The sequence below is a fragment of the Channa argus genome, chromosome 2 (genome assembly GCF_033026475.1).
Source record: "Channa argus isolate prfri chromosome 2, Channa argus male v1.0, whole genome shotgun sequence".
Taxonomy (NCBI): Eukaryota; Metazoa; Chordata; class Actinopteri; order Anabantiformes; family Channidae; genus Channa; species Channa argus.
Genome location: NC_090198.1, coordinates 7,299,314 through 7,319,002, shown reverse-complemented (window position 1 = coordinate 7,319,002; position 19,689 = coordinate 7,299,314). Strand labels below are relative to the sequence as shown.

At 39.4% G+C, this 19,689-nt stretch overlaps 1 protein-coding gene across 3 annotated transcripts in view; it reads right to left on the bottom strand.

Annotated features, from left to right (window-relative positions):
- Window positions 1-19,689, bottom strand: part of ntrk3b (neurotrophic tyrosine kinase, receptor, type 3b) — a 156,784-nt gene that overhangs the window by 21,591 nt on the left and 115,504 nt on the right. For all 3 annotated transcript variants that reach the window (XM_067495062.1, XM_067495061.1, XM_067495063.1), the window contains 2 exons: window positions 11,732-11,920; window positions 873-1,003 (listed from right to left, as the gene is read on the bottom strand). In XM_067495062.1, coding sequence (XP_067351163.1) covers window positions 873-1,003; window positions 11,732-11,920 — 320 coding nt within the window. The remainder of the gene's footprint in view (window positions 1-872; window positions 1,004-11,731; window positions 11,921-19,689) is intronic.

Sequence of the window (19,689 nt, the reverse complement as noted above, 5' to 3'; positions counted from 1 at the left end):
TGCTGGCGGTTTCGGAGATGTACGACGGGGGGTAGGTGAAATGACCATAAAATCCCATTACCAAATCAAACCGCATTCTTAAGGAAATGTTTCTTGTCTGGGAATCTCTCCAAAACAATACTTTCAAGTGCTCAACTACAATTAATTGAGGGAACGCACCGCAATGGTTTTTCCTTTTCTTGACCTTTAAGTTTATTCATTCTCGTCCTGGTTTATCGCAGACAGCAGCATGGTCAGATGGAAATTTACATTATATTGTGTTTTAAAAATAAAGATGTCAATGTAGAGCAAGCTTATTATAAAATATGTTACTTTTTTTAATCTTAAAAGGAGGGAGTCGGCCACTTCATCATCTTCATCGTAGCTCTTCCACTGCTCCTGTTAGGTCAGGGTGGTTTTCTGAGTTGCCGAGTCTGCAACCTCTTATTCAGTATTGCCCTGCTTCACATTCATACAGTTTTGCATACTCACACTGGGAGCCGCCAAGCGCAACTTAATTTCGGGCATGGTGAAGGTGCTGAGAGGCACCATATCAGGTAAATGGTTCGAAATGTGCTTCAAAACAAAGCGCCCTGTTTACAGGATCATCAGTTTAATATGTGGCCCCTTCGACTGACACTAAGGTTCTGATTGTGTACAAGGACAGACAGAGGTCGGAGCTCCCAGTCCCAGGTTGTAGAGCCCTTAACTGCATACACAGTGTTCAACTTTAATTTCTCTAGAGACTTCAGTGAAGGATAGTGGCATTAATCGACTCAAGACAAGCAAGAAAGCAAATAAGCTCAATACCCAAAATGCTGAACCGTTCCTTTAGCAGTATTTGTAACATACAGAGACACATGCCCACATTCAACCACAACGTGAAGATGTACCTTGACAGCCACCAGCATCTTGTCCTTGGTGGGGCTCAGGTTGTAACACTCGGCTAGGAAGACTTTCCCAAATGCGCCTTCGCCCAACTCCCTCTTCAGGATGATGTCTCTCCGCTTTATATGCTGGACAACTAAAACACACACAGACAGGGAGCGAAAGGAGGGAAGAAGGAGAAAATAGTGAGTCATTTTCAAAACGTCTCCTCAGACTGAGACAAAAATGCTGTCTTACTGTGCAGAGAAAATATGGTTAGTGGGGAAAAAATTTCCTCTGCAAATAAATATTTTGTTATCTGTTAAACAACAAAAACACAGAGAGGGGAGAACAACTATGAAGCTTGGGAAGACTCACAGATACAAGCAAGGAGAAAGGGGGAAATACAGTGTATTAGCAGCAGTGGGTGCAGCTGCTGTGTAGTATTTTTAATTCTAGGCAAGATCTCAGCGATTCTAAAGACAGTACCAAATGTCATGCTGAATTAAAAGGCAGTGTGTACAAAATGATGCGGATGACTACAATTCTTTTTTTGATCTAGTAGTGAACTCAGGAAAAAAGCAGCTTGAATACTTCTCTCAGTGTAAGTGTAATACAGCTGCATTGATGTGCTGAAAAAAAAAGCAGTTACACAACCGTTGTCAAACGGTTTAAAAAATGTTTTATCTAACTTTGAAGCTACTTAAGAGAGAATGCTGGGACCATTAGGGTTCAAATGGTTTTAAATTTCTGAAGTGCAAATAAGCTGTGAGATGACACTGGACCTGCCGTGTTGCTTATCTGGATTCTGTGTTTTTGCTGTTGGCACTGAAACAACACAGGGGGACGTCTAATGAGAACAAAATTGTAAAATGTCTATTTCTGAAAGTCTCTGCCCGGAAAATGAAACAAACAGTTGAGCCGAGTGAGAAAAACAATCTCTTTGTCTCTCTCTATACTTCTTATTCTAGTTTTTTCCTAATAACTCACTCTATTTAGAGTCGCGGACTAATAAAGCCTGACCGCTTTTAGTCCCCTGTCTGCAATGTTTGTGATCACAGTATTGAAACGTATTCTTCTATTGTTAAGGTAAACAAAACGGACTAATCTTAGAAGGTGACCACGCTCCTGAGCTGAAGATGCAAAACAAGTGAAAAAGACAGATGCAGGGGGAACAATGGTGAGACAGAAAGAACGGAGCCTGGTAGGCACCAAAGGCAAACTCGTTCTCACTGATACCTGACGGGCTTAGCAGGAAATAACTGAGGAGGTGTAGGAGTTGTTGGCTGCAGAGTAGAACCACCATGAATAAAGCATGTTACCTTATAGGTTTACTATGAAATTTGGACTCTTGTTATATAAGTATAAGGTACATAGACACACACACACACACACACGTTATATAGTTTCCAACAACACACATTCTACTTAACACTAGAGAACACTGTGCAAGTTTGAGCATGAAGCTGTACAGCAGGTCTTTCTGCTTTGAAATATCAATGAAATGAAGTTTGAAGCATATTATATACTTAGCAACAGGTAAAGGGAAAAAGTTATTAAATATCGAATTGAAGTAATGGGTAACAAATCAATTATATGATGACCTTTACAATTGAAATAAACTCTAATGCAATCAGTGACCAGTAATTGTCTAATGATTCCTATTTATATAGTACTTTGGGGAATACCACCATTAAAGAAAATATATTTTCTTTAATAATAAAGTTTTTCCTCTTCTCTTAGTTTTGTCCCAAACATTTCACTGCTTTCACTGTAGTTTTTCTAGGGACCAATCTAAAGACAATAAATAAATGGAAAAACAAAGAATTGGAATGCATAATTTAAAGGAGCAGCCAGAATTTAAATCTCATCTAAAATCAAATTAAATCTCTTGGACTTTGACAGTGACATTACTAATTCAGTGCTCAGTTCTGAGCCTCATCTTAGAATCCAAGAACTCTTCCAACCTTTACGCCCGCAGAGGTGATTTGTCCCCACCCTCTCAAGTTGCATCCTTGGTAGACAAGTAGAATCCCATGATTTTATTTTTTTAAATCCATGTTCCATCTGTGCATTCTTTGCTTTCTTTTTTCAATCTCACTTGGTGGTTGTATAAGTATCATAGAAAATATGTCATTGGGGATTCAAGGGCACACAAGACTATATATACACTGAGAAAACACTTGAGTGTGCAGCTAGAGCTCAGTGCTCGAAGCTGTTGTCAGTCTAAGCTCTCCAGCATCTTCAGCAGAGAGGCAGGTCATGATTTCTTCAGCTTCTCCCAGGACCTGATGCTGTTTGATCTCTTCATGAAGCGCAGCCTACAATCCCTATCACTGAGCCCCCCACCCCCTCGTCACTGTTAGTCTAACTTTGTGTGTGGCACTTAGTTTGTGTAGTTCACGACAATCAATTTGTGGTAATCTTCTTGAATTTATTCGTTAAGCATCATGAGTTAATATGTGGATGAATACAAAACTTGAAAGGCCCAGTTTTGGTGAACAGTGAACTTTCTAACAGTAAATGTACACACAGGGGCTGTTTCTGAGGTGTCCACCCCCCCCGCTTCAGGTCACAGTTCATTCAAAATCTCCCCTGTGCACTGTCTCTCTGTAACCCTTGTCAAATTTATTCTTTTATGCAAGTTGACATTAGATTTTCTTTCTCGGGGAAAATGACTTAGGGCACCGGCTCAACCTACAGCTTGCAGTGTTTGTCATGGCTTCTGACCAAAAGTTCATAATCTCTGATGTTTCATCACACAACAAGTCCAGTCTGACCATTTCTTTGTGGGATTGTATTGTCATTCCTTCGGAATCGCAAGACCATCAGGCCATGAATATTTTCAGAAAGTTATTCATTAAAAATATCAACTGCTCCTCTGGTGTTTCCATCAAACTGTAATGTAACCACTGTAACCACTGTCTCTGAAATGAGTGTTAAATATGAAGAAATGTCCCAGTTTTAAAGTAGATCAGAATGGAAGTGACTGCAGCGACTGGCAGTCAGTTTGCTGAGTGAGAGCCCCACTAGGGACACTAAGACATCACTGCTGTCAAAGCTTCATCCTCTAAAAATCTGCTTTCCAAGGCTTGAAAAAAATATCCTTAAGTCGATACACATATTAATTCAAAATGTGCTTTTGACTGAAATCTGTAGGATATATGTCTCTGACACCTTTTCTGGTGATAAAGGAGCCGTGATTTTTTTTTTTTTACCCCCGTTGTGTTTTAAGGGTTTCTAGACTCACCTAACATCTATTCCCAGCTGAATCCTCATTCTTTACAATTTTACTTTCTTACAGAAATATGAATAATCTTTCTCTTTATCCCCTGCTTTAATTCTATTTAATGCACCCCATCGTTCATGATCATCCAAGGATCAGTGCTGGCCAAACTACTGGTTGCCTGATGGTCCAGCTATTGAAGCTTATTCCTTTGCCACCTATTCATTAAGCTTCTCTGGTTGGTGAAACACCAAAAATATGAAGATGTAAAGGTTTCCGTCTATCAGCAGGTGGAGGCTCAGAAATGGCTTAAATCACCTAAAGCAAGAGAAGTTTTTGATATCTGTCATGCAAATTGCATGATCACTTTTTTGTTAACCTAACTTTTCTGTATGAACCATTCACTTGACGGTCTGACATGTTGCCAGGGCTCTTTCATGCAGCACACACAGTAGCGTACTTGCACTGGATGCTTTTTTACAAGCCATGATCTGGCATATTATAGGTTACATGTCTGTAAAGTACTTTACTGTACTTTAGGTGTCAAAATGTGTCGGGATAAATAATAATTAAATGTAATTGAGCAGAATAACAATGTTGAGTCAGTCAGAAGTCCTTCATGCTTGACAAGCCATAAGGACTCTTCATCAAGCACAAAGCCAGTGACACATTTCTTCCTGTATGACCAACGTTGCTGCCAAGTTTGCAACTTTGTCCCCGCATTTGGCAACTTTTCAAATCCATTCAGAGACCGTGTTTCAAAAGTGTGACTCTAGCATAAACAAGCATATGCACTGGACCACACTGACAGACAGTACATCACCGTCCACAATATACTGTAAGACTGCACAGGGATATATTGTTAGACTGTCAGGATAAGAATGATGTCGATAGAAAATGGAACCATCCATCATTACACTGTGACTGAAGGAAGAAGTTTACATATAGACAAATCCAGGTTGAAGGTGAAAGTTAAGAAAACTTGAGTCAATGTAATTTATGGATGCGTTTTTTTTTTTTTCCTTTTATCACTTGCATAATCATTAGCTTCTGTTTTTTTTCCATATCATCCTGTCTTCAAGGGCTATGTTTACAATGTTATGTGTTTCAGATTTTATTAAATGATGTAATGTAATGTTGAAAAGAAACGGATCGTTGTTAAGGTTTTGACCCTCACTGGTCCCCTCACTGGATCAAGGAAAGGCCAGCTTGTGTCTGGAAGGATGCTGTTCGAACCACAACTTCCTAAGTTCTGTACGTGGAGGCTCAAGCTTTGAGTGTGATAACAGATGGAATTCCCAAGGGGCTGCTTCCAATTAACAGAATCTTGGGTTACAACAGGTAACCAACATTGTTTATTTGGTACACATCCCCTATGGGTGTTTGCTCTGTTGGGTCAGAGCAAGTGCAGAAAATATTCTCTTCCCCACTGGGCCAATGGGACCCACGGGCACGACCCTCCTTACATAAGCCCAACTGGGCATAAAGACACCCTAGAATTCATCTGACATCCAGGAAAGCAAGTTGCATCTGGCAAAGAAAGGTCTTTCGCTGAATGAAGGAAAGAAAAGGAAGCCCAAACTGCTGTATTGTATGACTGTATGAGAACACAGGCGTGATTGGAAACATTCAGCTTGGTAGGTGAGAGGCCGACGCTCTGGGTTGGAATGGACAATTTTCCCTTCAGCTTGCCGGGGCTAAAAGGGATAAAACCCAACAGAGCCAAAGCTCAGGGGGTTGCGCCCAATGAAACAGAACCTGTCTGTCAAAGCACATGCTTGACCAACATAATCCGAAGACCATTTCTGCTTTAGCTGTTATTGTATTTAACTGGTTCCACTTCACCACCACAGCTCAAAACATACCCAACAGAGTCACTAAGGTACAGATCCTAACTATTTATCTCCGTGTTTACACTGTGTTTTACGTGCAAAGGTATTACCTTCATTATCAGTGAAAGGCTAAATTCTTTAACTGTAAAGAATTTTACGTAAATTCTAAAATTTAATACAAAAAAATTAAACTAGAGCAAACTAATGACAGAAAGGAGGATCTCTCTGGAATACCAATGTGTCCATTATTAAATTTGTAACCCTGAAAACCCGTCTAACTCCCCATTTGTACCAGTTGCCCCTCTTTTTTACTTTCTGTATGTAAATATTTCATCCATGTTTGTTTCATTCAGCTGCTAAATAAATACAGACCTTCAGGTTCTCCCTACTGATGGAAATGAAGCAGCCATTACTGAGCATGGCGATCAACACTGGTGAGGACAACTTACTTTAACCTTCAGTTTCCTCTGCAGCCAAACTCAGGCTGCATCCCACAGCCTATTTTCCCAGAGTGGTACGCTGAAAAGCCCTGAGATTAAATCTCTATCCTGCAGCTCAGCATCATTCATTTGTCCTGACTCACCTGAGGCCTCAGCACCAGCAAACATTCTCCCTGGAGACAGAGAGACAACACAGCACCAAGATTTACTCAGCTAGTCAGGTCAGGCTGCTGGGGAGCACAGATGTTTAGAGGACTAAGTTGTCTACCTGTGTGTGTGTGTGTGTGTGTGTGGGTGTATGTGTGTGTGCGCATGCGTATACCTGCCACGTCTCTGGTGCAAGCATGCATTTGTGACTGCACATATGACAGTGTGCTTTTCTCTAGCTACCTGTCAGCTTTGTGCTTTCAGGTGTGTGTTTCTTCCCCCCCCCGTATGTATGTGAGTCTTTCTCTGCCTGAAAGCTTCTTTGAGTATATGTGGTGGGTCAATCAATGCATTTTTTTCTTTTTTCTGTTGCCATTGACGACATGTCTTTTGTAGAGTTGAAGCTTTAACATGGCTCAATCGCAAATTCCAGGGACATCCAAACTATTTCTACACTAGTTTTACATCTAATGTGAGCTACTCTAGTTTTCTATATCTATATGTATATATATCTTTATACATACTCATACAACTGTGGCACTAAAACTTTCATAAAAGTTTATTAAAACTCAAGCATCCGATGAACGATGACATATATTATCATTTGGAAAATAAGTGACTGACTATTCCAAACATTTAATGTCATGCAAATTGCAAGATTTATTCCCTCCTCTGAAATGGATATGATCACTGTGACTTACAAACAAATCAAAGAGAAATTACCAACACAAAAATATACTCCTGCTACAAATGAGCACCAGAGAATGTTAATAGGTGACAGGTACTCATCAGCAGCAGCAGCAGCTGATAGGATAAGAAAAGCTGTCTGTCAGAAAATTCACAGGAGCACAGAGGCTCTGTGACAGTTGGCATCGCTGGACAACAATGACATTTTCTGTTGACTCTTAGTGGGTATCTCCTCCTGAATGGCCTGTGTTCACATATTAATAAAACAATGTGTAACTTTTTATGAAAGCGGTCTTGTCACCAATCTCCATACCCTCATCTTTCAGCCAATCACACATCTTTATCAAGTGTACTTAGATGTGGTGTAAAGAACATAAATAAGACTTAAGGGAGATTTTTTTTACTGTGAACCATACAGCTGGATCAAGTTGGTCAAACCAGTCCCTACTGTCTTTAGAAGACTAGTAAAGTTCAAAAAGGTGTCATTATGAAATATTGTCTGCAACTGAATAAAAAGGCACTCTAATACAAAAATCTGAATGATGAAATATTGCTTCATAATAATGCTTAAATGATATCTTTTATTATTCAATATTTGTTAAATATTAAATGTTATCTAATTAAGTGGTTATTTCATTTTTAAATATTCCACATTTAGTGTCTCCCTGCCTTGACGACTATATAGATAACAAAAAGATAAAATCACTTTCCTTTTGACAAAGTCTTCCTACAACACTTTAGTTTTATTGCTTTTTAAATTTTGAGCGTTAAATACTCGCTCTTTTTTTAATTGTTCTATAAAGTATTTAAACACAAAATGGATAGATAGCCATTTTTGACATTTTAGAAGAGGGCGTTTCCAAAGGCTTTTTGTCCTGAGCTGCTAGTCCCAATAGCCACTATAAAATATGTTTTACATACATTTATGTACGTTTGCTTAGCTAAAATGTACAATTTCCACATTTGTTTTATTCTGCTGCTAAAAAACAACATATGGCTCCACAGTGATGGGAATAAACTGATGGTGCCACGAGAACGTGTTCCACATACAAGTCTTTACTTCAATTTTAAACAGGAAGTCAAGTTGGTCATGTGTTGTTGTACGTCACATCAATGCATCATAAAGTATAGCTTATATTTTTTGTCAAATATATAAGTTCCATGGTCATAGGGACTACAGTTTAAATAATGTTTAAGAAAATCTTAAATTGACTCCAGTTGGTTTTAGCTTTTTTCACCACCTTGCAAATCAATTAGATGTGTTAGCAGAGGCATACATTTTTTATATTCTCTTTCATTTATTTATTTTTCACTGCCTACTGCTTAGCCAATGTAGTTGTACTGTTTGTGGAATAAGAAAGAACAATTTTGGAGGTTGGCAGATGAAATCATCTGTAAATTTTAATGCAGTTTTAGACTTTTTCGGAAACAGTTTTAAGACTGGAAGACTCCACCTGGAATCAACTGGTGTCAAGTTTTTATTTTGCTCCTTTTTCAGGATAAAGTGAAAGGAATACATCTTGGAACTCTTAAGAAAGTAAAGTGGGCTGTTTCAGTTCACAAATGGCTAACCAATGAGGCTCAGCATCAAAATACAACTAATGGGACCGTATCCTGATATAGCCATCATTGTGAAAGCTGCCTTTCAATCAATCTGCTCTGCATTTCCATTCACACAGTGAGCTTTCAAGCTGCCAAATTAGTCGCTCCTTGTCTCAGCTGGAAACATTTAAATCTTCAAAAACATCAACCTGAGCATAATTATGTCTCTGTTCTACCAAAGCAGGGGGGGGACAGAGTGTTGGTTTGTCCAGGCTGTGCCCACGTGTGATATCCCTAATAACACGCATATAATAAAAGGCTGTGCGCTATACTCCAACATCAAAAGCTATTGTTTAATTTTGGCCAGCGGGATGTGACAAATCCGTAATTAAAATAGCAAGCTGAGTGATAAAACAAAGCCACTCGCTGGGAGACAGCGGATCCAGCTAGATATAGATCTGTCATTAGGCTAAAGAATTGTCCTTTGCCTTTTCTGCATTATCTCCCTAATGCGGCTACATTTCCCCAGGATTGGCCTTTTTCAGCTTGGCTTAAAGCAAAAAAAAAAAAAAAAAAAAGGTGATCTCAGTGAATGTCCTTATCAGTTGAAGTCTCTTGTTTACCACAGCAAAAAGTTGAGGGCGAGGGTTCATCTGGAAGATGAACCAGTTGCACGATGGCACTTTGTGTTTTAAAGACTGGCATTACTATAACAGCTATGCAAACACTCTTTTTGTAATACCCTCAACCTCTCTAGTTTGTTTACAGATGCATTTGTACCGGTCTGCAGTTCAAGTAGAGGGCAACTGCAAATGGATGATTTTTACACATTTTTCCTCCAGTGAGATAATGGCAGCAACACTGTTTTCACAGTCAAAATACTGTGTGTTTCATTTTGTGTGACTGCTAGTGCAATATACAATGAGGATTAACACGAAGATCAAACACTTATGAATAATACATTCAGTAAGGCACACTGGAGTCACTGGTGTGCATTTTGCAGCAGGCTATTTCCCATTACATGCAGCTGTTTTAACAGAAGCCAGCATGGCAGACAGCAGCAACACACTGTTCCTCCTCCTCCTCCTCCTCCTCACTGTTATTGTTGGAGCTGATTTCAGAATGGACACAGCCAGACAGTGAGGGACACCATAAACTATCAAGATGACTGGTGGAGGAAACAGACTGGGACTGGCCATCACAATAGTGAACTCCGGATGACACAGGTTAGGAGAAGTGTGAGTAAATTTATGTATGTGTGTGCTGGTGTGACTCCTGGTGCACTGAAGTGGGGAGGGGTGTGTGTGTGTGTGTGTGTGTGTGTGTGTGTCAGGCACCATGCCAGCAAGCGATCCTCCTGGATAAGAAGCTTTCAAGTAAATGAACGAATACATTATGGACTGATGGACAAGCATCAATAAAGCAGCCATGCTGTAGCTGAGCTGAGTGAAGCCCTTTGGATGACATGTGAGGCTGCAAAGGAGTCACACCGAGCAAGGCTATAGGACAATGGCAACTCAAGGGGACCTCAGGGCCATGCAAGGGATGCCTGCATGAGAACAGTTATCAAACCATGGATGGAAAGTAAGATTACATAATCCGCCAATTCATTCTTCCTACAAATTAAACCAACAGAACACCTACATCCACATGTTTATTTTCTTATCTAGATATTTAGATAGATAGATAGATAGATAGATAGATAGATAGATAGATAAATCAATCTCTCTCTCTCTCTCTTTCTATCTACTGTACATATACACATGCATACACTCAGACATTTCCTTTCTCTCTGTGCCTGTGTGTCCTGAGGGTAAAGAACAGATTCGTATTCAGTAAATGATCAGCAGAAGCGCCGGCTGTTTGGAGCCATTTTGTTTTTCCAGCCGATGGCAGAAAGATGTGGCCATTATGACCTTATGATAAATTCAAGGTTTATTTCCTACAGATTCCTTTTTCATGCATGCACATAGAATTAAATCTAAAAAAAAAAAAAAAGACAAGCTTCATTCTGAGAGGGAGAACATTCTCTAAAGCCCCTATCAAAGCTGTCGTTGTGCACATGCATGGTCTGACTTTCAATTCCAGGTACTCTGTAATCTGGAGAAAGTTTCATTTGTGCCTGCTGTCATTTATTCATTAGCTAGCAATCAGATCTTGTGTGCAAGGCCTGAGATGTTATAAATCAGTCACCGTCTGGTCATTAACAATTCATGTAATTCATAATATATAAGAACCGTCATTTATTTATAACCTCTAAATGGGACTTTCCTTCCTTTTCAGTGCCTCCAACTCATAAACTTCTCCATGTCTGATCAACAGCCATCTTGAGAATGATCCAAGATGTAAAGAAATCAAATCGAAGCTCACCATGCCTAGGAGAGCCTGATGTTTGATGAGTGGTGCCATTCAGACTGCAGACTAAATGTAGCAAGTTTGAATGGTATCATCTGGAAGGGAAGCAGCAGGCACTGGGCCGTGGATGGCTGCTGGCACAGTTGTTTTCTGCTGATTCTCTTGAGCAGTTGATGTAATTTTGTGTAATTAGGCCTTAAAGTGCTCATGTCTTTATTCAAGGTGGAACATCAGTCCCGAGGGACAGCATGCAAAGTGGGGTGAGGCTGGTTGCTGTAGCTGGTATACAGGAGGCTTCTTTTGTCAAAACTGAACCTTTATAGAGAACCTATTAGTGTGGCACAAGATGCAAAAACCATATGGTCACACTGATGCTGGGCATGGCATGAAATTAGACTATAGCCCCAAGGGCCCAGCACATCTCATTTTAAAGAAGAATATTAAGTTACACTGCAGATTCAATGGTTTGAATAAGTCTTGGTTAAGTACATGGTTTTTGGTATCTTGCTCTTTGACCAGATGATGCACTTTTCTTTATGTTCTGTTTGTGCTTCTTCAGTACCTTACAGTTTCAGAATACTTATCCAAATGCTTGAACAGAACTGATTTAAAGTTCTTATGGTCATGAGTACATATGACACGTCTAAGAAACTTACGGGTGGTTGGCTTGTTGCAGTTGTGTCCATGTCTGAAGTACTGGGGATTCTCCACCACAGGGATACGAGTCATCCCTATGACAACTGCATCAGGACCTGCATCCAGAGTACAGGGTGTAATAATTCCATGGTTGACGTGATGAAGAGGGCTGGCAGAGTCCTCCTCACCACTGATCACAGCTACTGGACCTGGAAGAACATAAAGGTTTAAAATGTAAAAGTGGAGCTAAAATGAATGCGTCTGACTTTATTGTGTTACTGTTGATCTATGTCATTAACACATATAGTGGCGTATTACACATATTACATTCATTAAAAAAACAAAAAACAAAGGTTATTATGTGTCAGTACATTGTTTAACAAATCCGATCCAAAGGAAAAAAAGATTGGATCTTTTATTTTAACACAAACTATATTTCTAAAGACAAACAAATGGTTACATACCTAAAGAGTTTCTTAACTAATCTATGTGTCACTTAAAGCAAATGATATTTTCTATGGCGAAGAGGTGGAGGTGGTTTGTTTTCAGTTTGCAACCGCAGGTAAGTTAGATGTGCCAATTATAGTACATTTAGTAATATTTTATGTTGCTAATGTGCTTTAATATTGTTAGAATATTAAAAAATGCACAGGTTTCGGGTGCTACTACAGTAGTTTCTGCACATAAACCAAAGCTAACAAAATGGGAACTGAAAAAGAAATTACAAAAACGAAAGAGATTAAACGCATAAAACTATAAAAATTGAACAGTGACTGTTTATTTGATGTTTACATTTTTGTCTGTTTCGCCATTTTTATAGATACGAAATACCTTTGAATTTTTTACATTTCCAGTTTTATATCCATGTTGTCTTTTAAACTGAATTATAATACACAAAGATAGATATACTGACTGAAAGGAAGTGATCCATTGGATAGTTGTTGCAACTGTCATCCTGCATCATCAGGACCACAGAGACTGACATGGGAAAACCCAATGCTGGTGACTGACAGCAGCAACGCTGCACTTTTGAGTTTATTGGGTTTGTCTCGTGTCACTAAGATCTCACAAAGGAATAGATGCTTATGAGGAGTAATAGTAGAGACACCATCTATTGAGGGTTTAAATAAAGATGCCAAAGTAGAAAAAGATGTGCATTTCTCAATAAGGAAATTTAAAAATACATGTTTAACATATGCACAAAACAACCCTGTTGTGACTCCTTTAAAGTATAAGTGACTTGTTGCTAATCTTCACATTTATTTTTTGAAGTACTGTCCAAATACTGAATATAACATGAGACCATTTTGACATCTCTGAACTAACATGGTCAAACACACAAATGATTGGCATTTATTTGTTGCTTATACCGATCACTTTCATTACATTTCACAATTTCTGTGCATTTAACACTAGAAAAATAAATGTGTAACATGAATCTCTGCACTACATGCATGTCTTCTTTTTCAGTCTCAGTGTCGCTGTCCTGTCAACCCCTGGGAAATATTAACAAACCAGTCCAACACCCAGGTTTCTGAACCAAACGCACTAAAGCATCCTTTAGTTTCCTTTATTAAGTGAGGTCAAATTAATTATTCAAAACTGCACTTTCCCACTTCTATAGTTGGGTGCAAAGATTGTAATCCCGTTATTTGAAATGTCTAAAAGAATAGAAACAAATATTTAGTTTTATCAACATAATATTTAATTTACATCCTCTTATTACAATTGTTCTTTATTTAGAAATTAAAGTAATGTTGTATTCATTTATCAAGCTGATGTAACTTTTGCACCCAATGCTCTGAAACCATTATTAGTTCAGGCAGTGACCAGCGAGCCCAGGCTCTGAGTGCTGGTTAAATTTATGGTGTCATTTACCACATACCATATCAATACCAATCACATTTTGCATTTCTTAATTGAAATTCAAAAAAATGAAACAATTTACTCTCAGACAGTTCGATCCAGTTTGCTGTTCTAAATGTCTCAAAAGCAACACAGAGCTCTGACAACTGCAATCTTCACAGTGAGAGAAAGAAGAAGGAGGAAGGGGCTCGGAAACAACAAGTGGATATAAAGTCAACAGAAGCTGATTCAGTGAAGCACTGGCAGTGTATCTGTTTATCCACACAGTTGAGTGTCTCTCTCTCACCTTGACAACGCAGTAAATAGTAATCAAGACCCAGTCATTTCAAATTATAGACCCTCAGCCAGCGAGGGGGTTGTGGTGAAGGTGGGGTGAGATGAAGCGACAAATGTTTGCAGCAATTTATTTACAACATTTGCTCTTATGCAGGGGTTTCATACCTGAGGACCTGGTTTATTGGAGAGATGTGCACAGCAGATCACAGGTCTTCCCTGGGTCACTACTTACCCAACCACCGGGGACAAGTGGCACACCACAGCTCTAAATCTCTGCTGATACCTCTGACCCTTCACTGCACAGCACAGGCAGACAGAGATATGTGCGAGACACTGCTTCAAACCACCACACAGAAAATCATGTTGAGTCATGGAAAAAGTCTTTAATAAAAAAAATGATGCCTCATAGGGATGCTAGTATTATGTTCTGCTTTTTAATACAATATAAAATGGAAAAAAAACCCATCTGATCAGACTCCAGTGCAAGATCGATGAGACCTCGGGGAGCAACTGGCTGTGTTCCAAACCACAGCTCCCCAAACTACACAAAAATATCCCTCTTGATTCATTGGGAGATGAAGTTTTTCTGAGGAGTCAAGAGGAAATTGGACTTCTTGACTTGAGAACAACCTAAAAATTGCATTTATGTTACCTGAGTGATGAAAAGGCCCAACGGCCTCTGAGAGGGTTTTTATCATCTGAGACGTTGCCTGTGCACAGAATGGAGTTCAGCTGTGGATATTTCCCCCCAAATGTCTAACTGAGAATAAAGTTCCTCTCTATTAAACCAACTGTGATTTATTTATAGGATGGGAAAATGAAATCAGCCAACTTTTGACTACTTTCCCCTTTTTTTCATGTCTCATTCCTTTCACGACTTTTCTTTTAGTAGCAATATGGCTCGTACAAAAGGTAAAATACAGCCCTGTGCTCTGACTTGAAACTGGCTCTGATTTAAACCTTGACTATAAACTTGGAATATTTTTTAAACATAATTTTCTTTAAGAGAGGTGTGATGATAAACATAAAAGCGCCCACAGCATAGTAACACATCTACTGTAATTAAAACTTTAGCATAGCACTTTTTAAGAACACAGCTTACAAAGTGCCTAACTTTGTCTTTGCACTTATAAACAAAACTGTAATAAAAATAATCAATACATATTTAAATTAAAGTGTTCAAACATTCATGCCTAAAGGAATACGACAACAAACCAAAGAAGGTTAACAGCAAAATTTAAAACCACGAGTGATAAAGGATTTTAAAAAAAGTACACCTGACAGTACATACTGTAAAATCACATCTCTAAATATTTTTAAGGTAGAAAGCTTGTTTTCAACAGTGCACAGATAAAAACAGCAATGGACTGTGTCACAGCTTTTACTAACCACCAGCACCACCTGTCTATCTGCAAACCTCCACACTACAATGCACACGTACTGTACTACAGACAGAGCTGAAGTTGACTTGGAAGAATGTAATGTGTGGATTCTTGATGCAGTGAGCCTCCACGCTGTTTGATAAATACCCGGCCTTTTTTGCATGTCCGCTGAACCACAGCGCCACAGACATATTAGAAAGTGCTAAAGTTGCAGCACCAAGGTTTTGCCAAAACAACATAGTGTGGACAGACCCTACACGGCTGGAATCCCTAATTTAGGGTCTGGCTCTGCTTGATCTGCTATTTCCTTGCAGAAAGTTTACTCTATGTGCGATCAAAATAAAAGCAGAACTATACCATGCTGCTAACAGGGACATCTGAAAACAATGATACTTGTTTGCAGTTGTTTTATCTTCAGAATATTCCACTGTCATATAGATTAAAGTGCAAAGGAAAATATTGTCTGAAGGTGTAGCTGGTTCGTATAGCTTCGCACAAAGACTGAAAACAAGGGGGAAGCATGGCTGTGTCCAAAGATAATAAAATTTGCCTACCTGTGGCTGTAAAGCTCACTAAAAAACACACTATATTTTAATTGTTCAATCTGTACAAAATGCAAAAAAGCAAAATAAACAAACAAACAAACAAACAAAAAAACAGGCAGGACAGTAAGCAGATTATATTGGACCAAACAAGACAGGTTAGCTGGTCCCTTCTGTTTCAAACCTTGATTTAATTTCCAGAAAGTAAATAAATGCATGAAGCGAAAAACATTTGAAGACATATTCAAGACAAATGCTTGAAATGCGCCTTTTTTACGCAGACTGGTTGCCCACTCATAACCGACCTCAAATACAACTGAACAAATGGACGACTATATATCAAAGGAAATGGCACTACAAGCAAAGCAAAACATCTTTCCTTTAACATATTCAGGCACCAGTTTGTCCAGAGATTCCTTCTGGAAGTCTTAAATCACTGCTGCGTGCCGTCGTTTGAAGATTAGTTAAATGTCATTGCTCACATCCGTCTGTTTTGCCAGCCAATATGTTTCTCCAGCCAACATCCCTCGATTTTTTCTGAAATATGTCACTACAGCTAAGACGGGTCTCAAGGAGACATGTCACTAAAGCTGGCATTACTCAATGTTCTCTCACATACTGCAGCCCCTGATCACGGCAGTGCAGCAAATGTTAAATGTTTATGTAAGGTGCAGTTTGAAGGTGCATTAGCTCATTCAGATGAATTCTTTGATCAGTTGTGCGAGTAGTTATAGTGTAAAAGTCAATCTGATTTACTCTACAGGAGCAGACACAGTGCCTATACGGCCGTCCCCTCCTGGGTTTTAAAATGGACTTTCTCATTATGGTAATGTTAAAGTGCCAGGCCAGCAGGTCCATGGGTGGACCAGTGATAAATTAGGAGAACACTCAAACCTTTGAACTCGCCACCTTTTAGATACAGGCCGACTTTTATCTCCAGGCATTGTCACCTTGTACACAGTTCTGTTCAAAGTGTCTTAAGTGTCCGCCCACACACACACAAACACACACACAATAACCATAGCTACACTATTAATTCCATTCAGATTACATTCTATTCACCCTGTACATGTTGCTGTTATTGGATGGGAAGCACTTCCTTAATCATGACCCTTTCCTTGTTTATCACCGTAACCATGACAACAGATACTCTCTTAAAAAAGTGGCTGTTTTTATGTAACCCTTTCTCTAAACGCAACCTTTATGTTTGCTACACATAACAAAGCAATGATCACTTGATAACTGTAATCATGACACTGAAAGGTCCAGTGAAGCTGCAGTTGTGGGGACATAGTACAGGGTGGGGACAAAAGACCTGTGTGGTTATGGAGGACTTAAAAATTAAGACAGGCTGGACTGAACCTGCTAGTGTCTCTCACACTAATTGATATCAGTGAGGTCTAGTTTTAGATGCCTTCCATCAGTGATGTGTGTCCTTGTTTATTATTTAGCTTAATCTTGACATTAGATGTATGACGGGTTCTCATTCTCTGCTCTTAGGGCTTTTTTGTTGCTGTTGTTTTTGTACAACAGCCTGTGGATTTTATCAGCTGCACAGTTTATTTATTCTAGCTCTTTTTTTCTATTTCCACAGGTATTGTATTATGATAATTATTTGTGCAAAACAGGTAACAAAAAAACTAGCAGGGGGTTTGTGGAGCAACCTGATTAATTGTTTTGGCTTCTTTTTAAATGCAACTGACTGCTGAAAGTGATTCTTAGAAAACAAAAAGTCAGGTGACTCTGTAGGGTTTTCCCTGCAGTGGGGCATAAATTGTGTGATTGGTTCCGTTCCACCTCCTTGTGGTAATTATCGCACAGATTCCTTTCAAAGGTAGGTAATTAGGACGGGAATTAATTTGAGGACATGTAAAATGAACAAGTGAACACAGTAATGATAACTTACTGAGGCAAGGCCCTGTTTCTAGTTAATGATGGATATGAGACAAATTAAATTTACTGCAAATGCGGCAAGCGTAGAAGACCATGTAGTTTAGAAAAACAAGGTCTTTTATATAACCAACAACCATAGTGTTTTTATTGTTTTTCATAACTGTATCAAAGGTAATCATTGGCTATGCAGTACTGTGACTACTGCCAGTTTCCTAATCCCAGCCATTTTGAGAGGACTCAGAAGTGAGGGTTATGAAAGGTCAGCGACAAACAGACGTTTCGCGTTATCCAAAGCGCAGCCTGGACTGACTGCCGTTTCCGATGCAGTTGACGATGACCAGCTCTAGTAAACGTGGAGCACTATAGAACCGCTTATATTTATGGTCCTCTGCATTATAGGTTATCAACAATTTACAGTCGCCCCACACGGCTCAATGTGCTCTTCCTTTATTGCGGTATAAACAATAGTGAACACTGAGGGGAAGGACGGCTGGGTTGAGATGGAAATAAACTCGTTTTTGGAATCTGCTGTAAACCTATCAGTCATTGTATCTGAAACCACTTGGATGTCCTCTAAAATCAAGCATCTACACCACAGCAAATATTATCTGCAATGACACAGCACTGAACCGGTTACAGTGTGTGTTGCTGTATATCTGCGGACTCGATGCTCAGAATGATAATAAAACAAAACACAGATTGTTATTCCGACTCTGTTGCCAGACTGCCCTATCAGCTTTTATATCTTTGACAACACATTACCCTGTAAGCTCCCTGAAGACAGACGAAGCAATTTTACACAAGTCTGAAAAGTGATGGAAAAAGACTTCATCCTACAGCCAAGCTGTCCCAGGTCTCTTCACTGATTTATGACTACAATGGAGTCAGGATCTTTACTAAAACCCGGACCTATGTTTTATGACCTGTTATGTGCCTAAACACAAATTGAAATCAAACCATACAGCAATCTGGGAAGATATTCAGAGCCATAGAAGTCTCCACTCTGTTTGCAATGTAATCTGAAAGGGGCCAAATGAAAAACTTGTGGTGGCATTGTTACGGAAAGTGGTTTGCATCATAAACTCAGCCGTAACGGCGACAGCGCGGGCATATGCACTTCCAGTACAAATGGATGCATAGCGACAACCGCACACTTGACAGCTATATTTCATCCTGGGCATTAGGATATAAAACGATTCCACTGCGTTGAGCAGCTGGCAGAGTGTTTGTGTAAATCACAAAAGAAACACAGAGTCACATTCTGGCACTGCAGCTCCAAAATCGACTTGATGTTTGTCCACCTCAGTGATGTAGGAACCTCTGCCTGTATCTTACTGGGAGGCAACAAGTGTTTTAGTAGTTGGGGATTAGCAGGGGGGGATCAATAATCAGTCTTACTTCATTGTCATAAACAAAGGCAGCACTGAACCTGAATGATATTCTATTTATAAATATTTATAAGTGGCTTGGGGTTGACAGACAGCTACTTCACTGTGCTCCCAAGAGAAAACATGTTTTCAAAGTCTGCACATGGAACATGAACAGTTCGCTGCACACAGACTGCACACAGACTGATAGTATAGACATGTGTGTAGCTGAGTAGGTAAAAAGTTAGCTCAAAAACCCAAGGACACAAACCAGTGAGTCTCTGCAAAATTCTGACAGGACACGAGGAACAGTGTAGCCTTTACTGTATGTGCATCGCTAGCACAGGGAATCAAGGGTGGACAGCCATGCTAGGGGCTTTGTCAGGCTGTACATTCTTATTTTTTTGACATTTATTGATTCAGGGTAATTTCATTTGCTTACAGACACCACTGGGGTGTTGATGAGCGTGGGGCAAGCACCCACCCCCGCTTTATGCTTATGTCATATGCTTATGTCAGCATGGTAACATAATCACAATGACAATGCTGATGTTCCAAAGGTAAAGTTTAGCTTGTTCTTCATCTAAGTTGTGCAGGCTACCTGCTATTTATCACCACAATTCGTCAGCTTGAGACCTTGGATATCTTTATT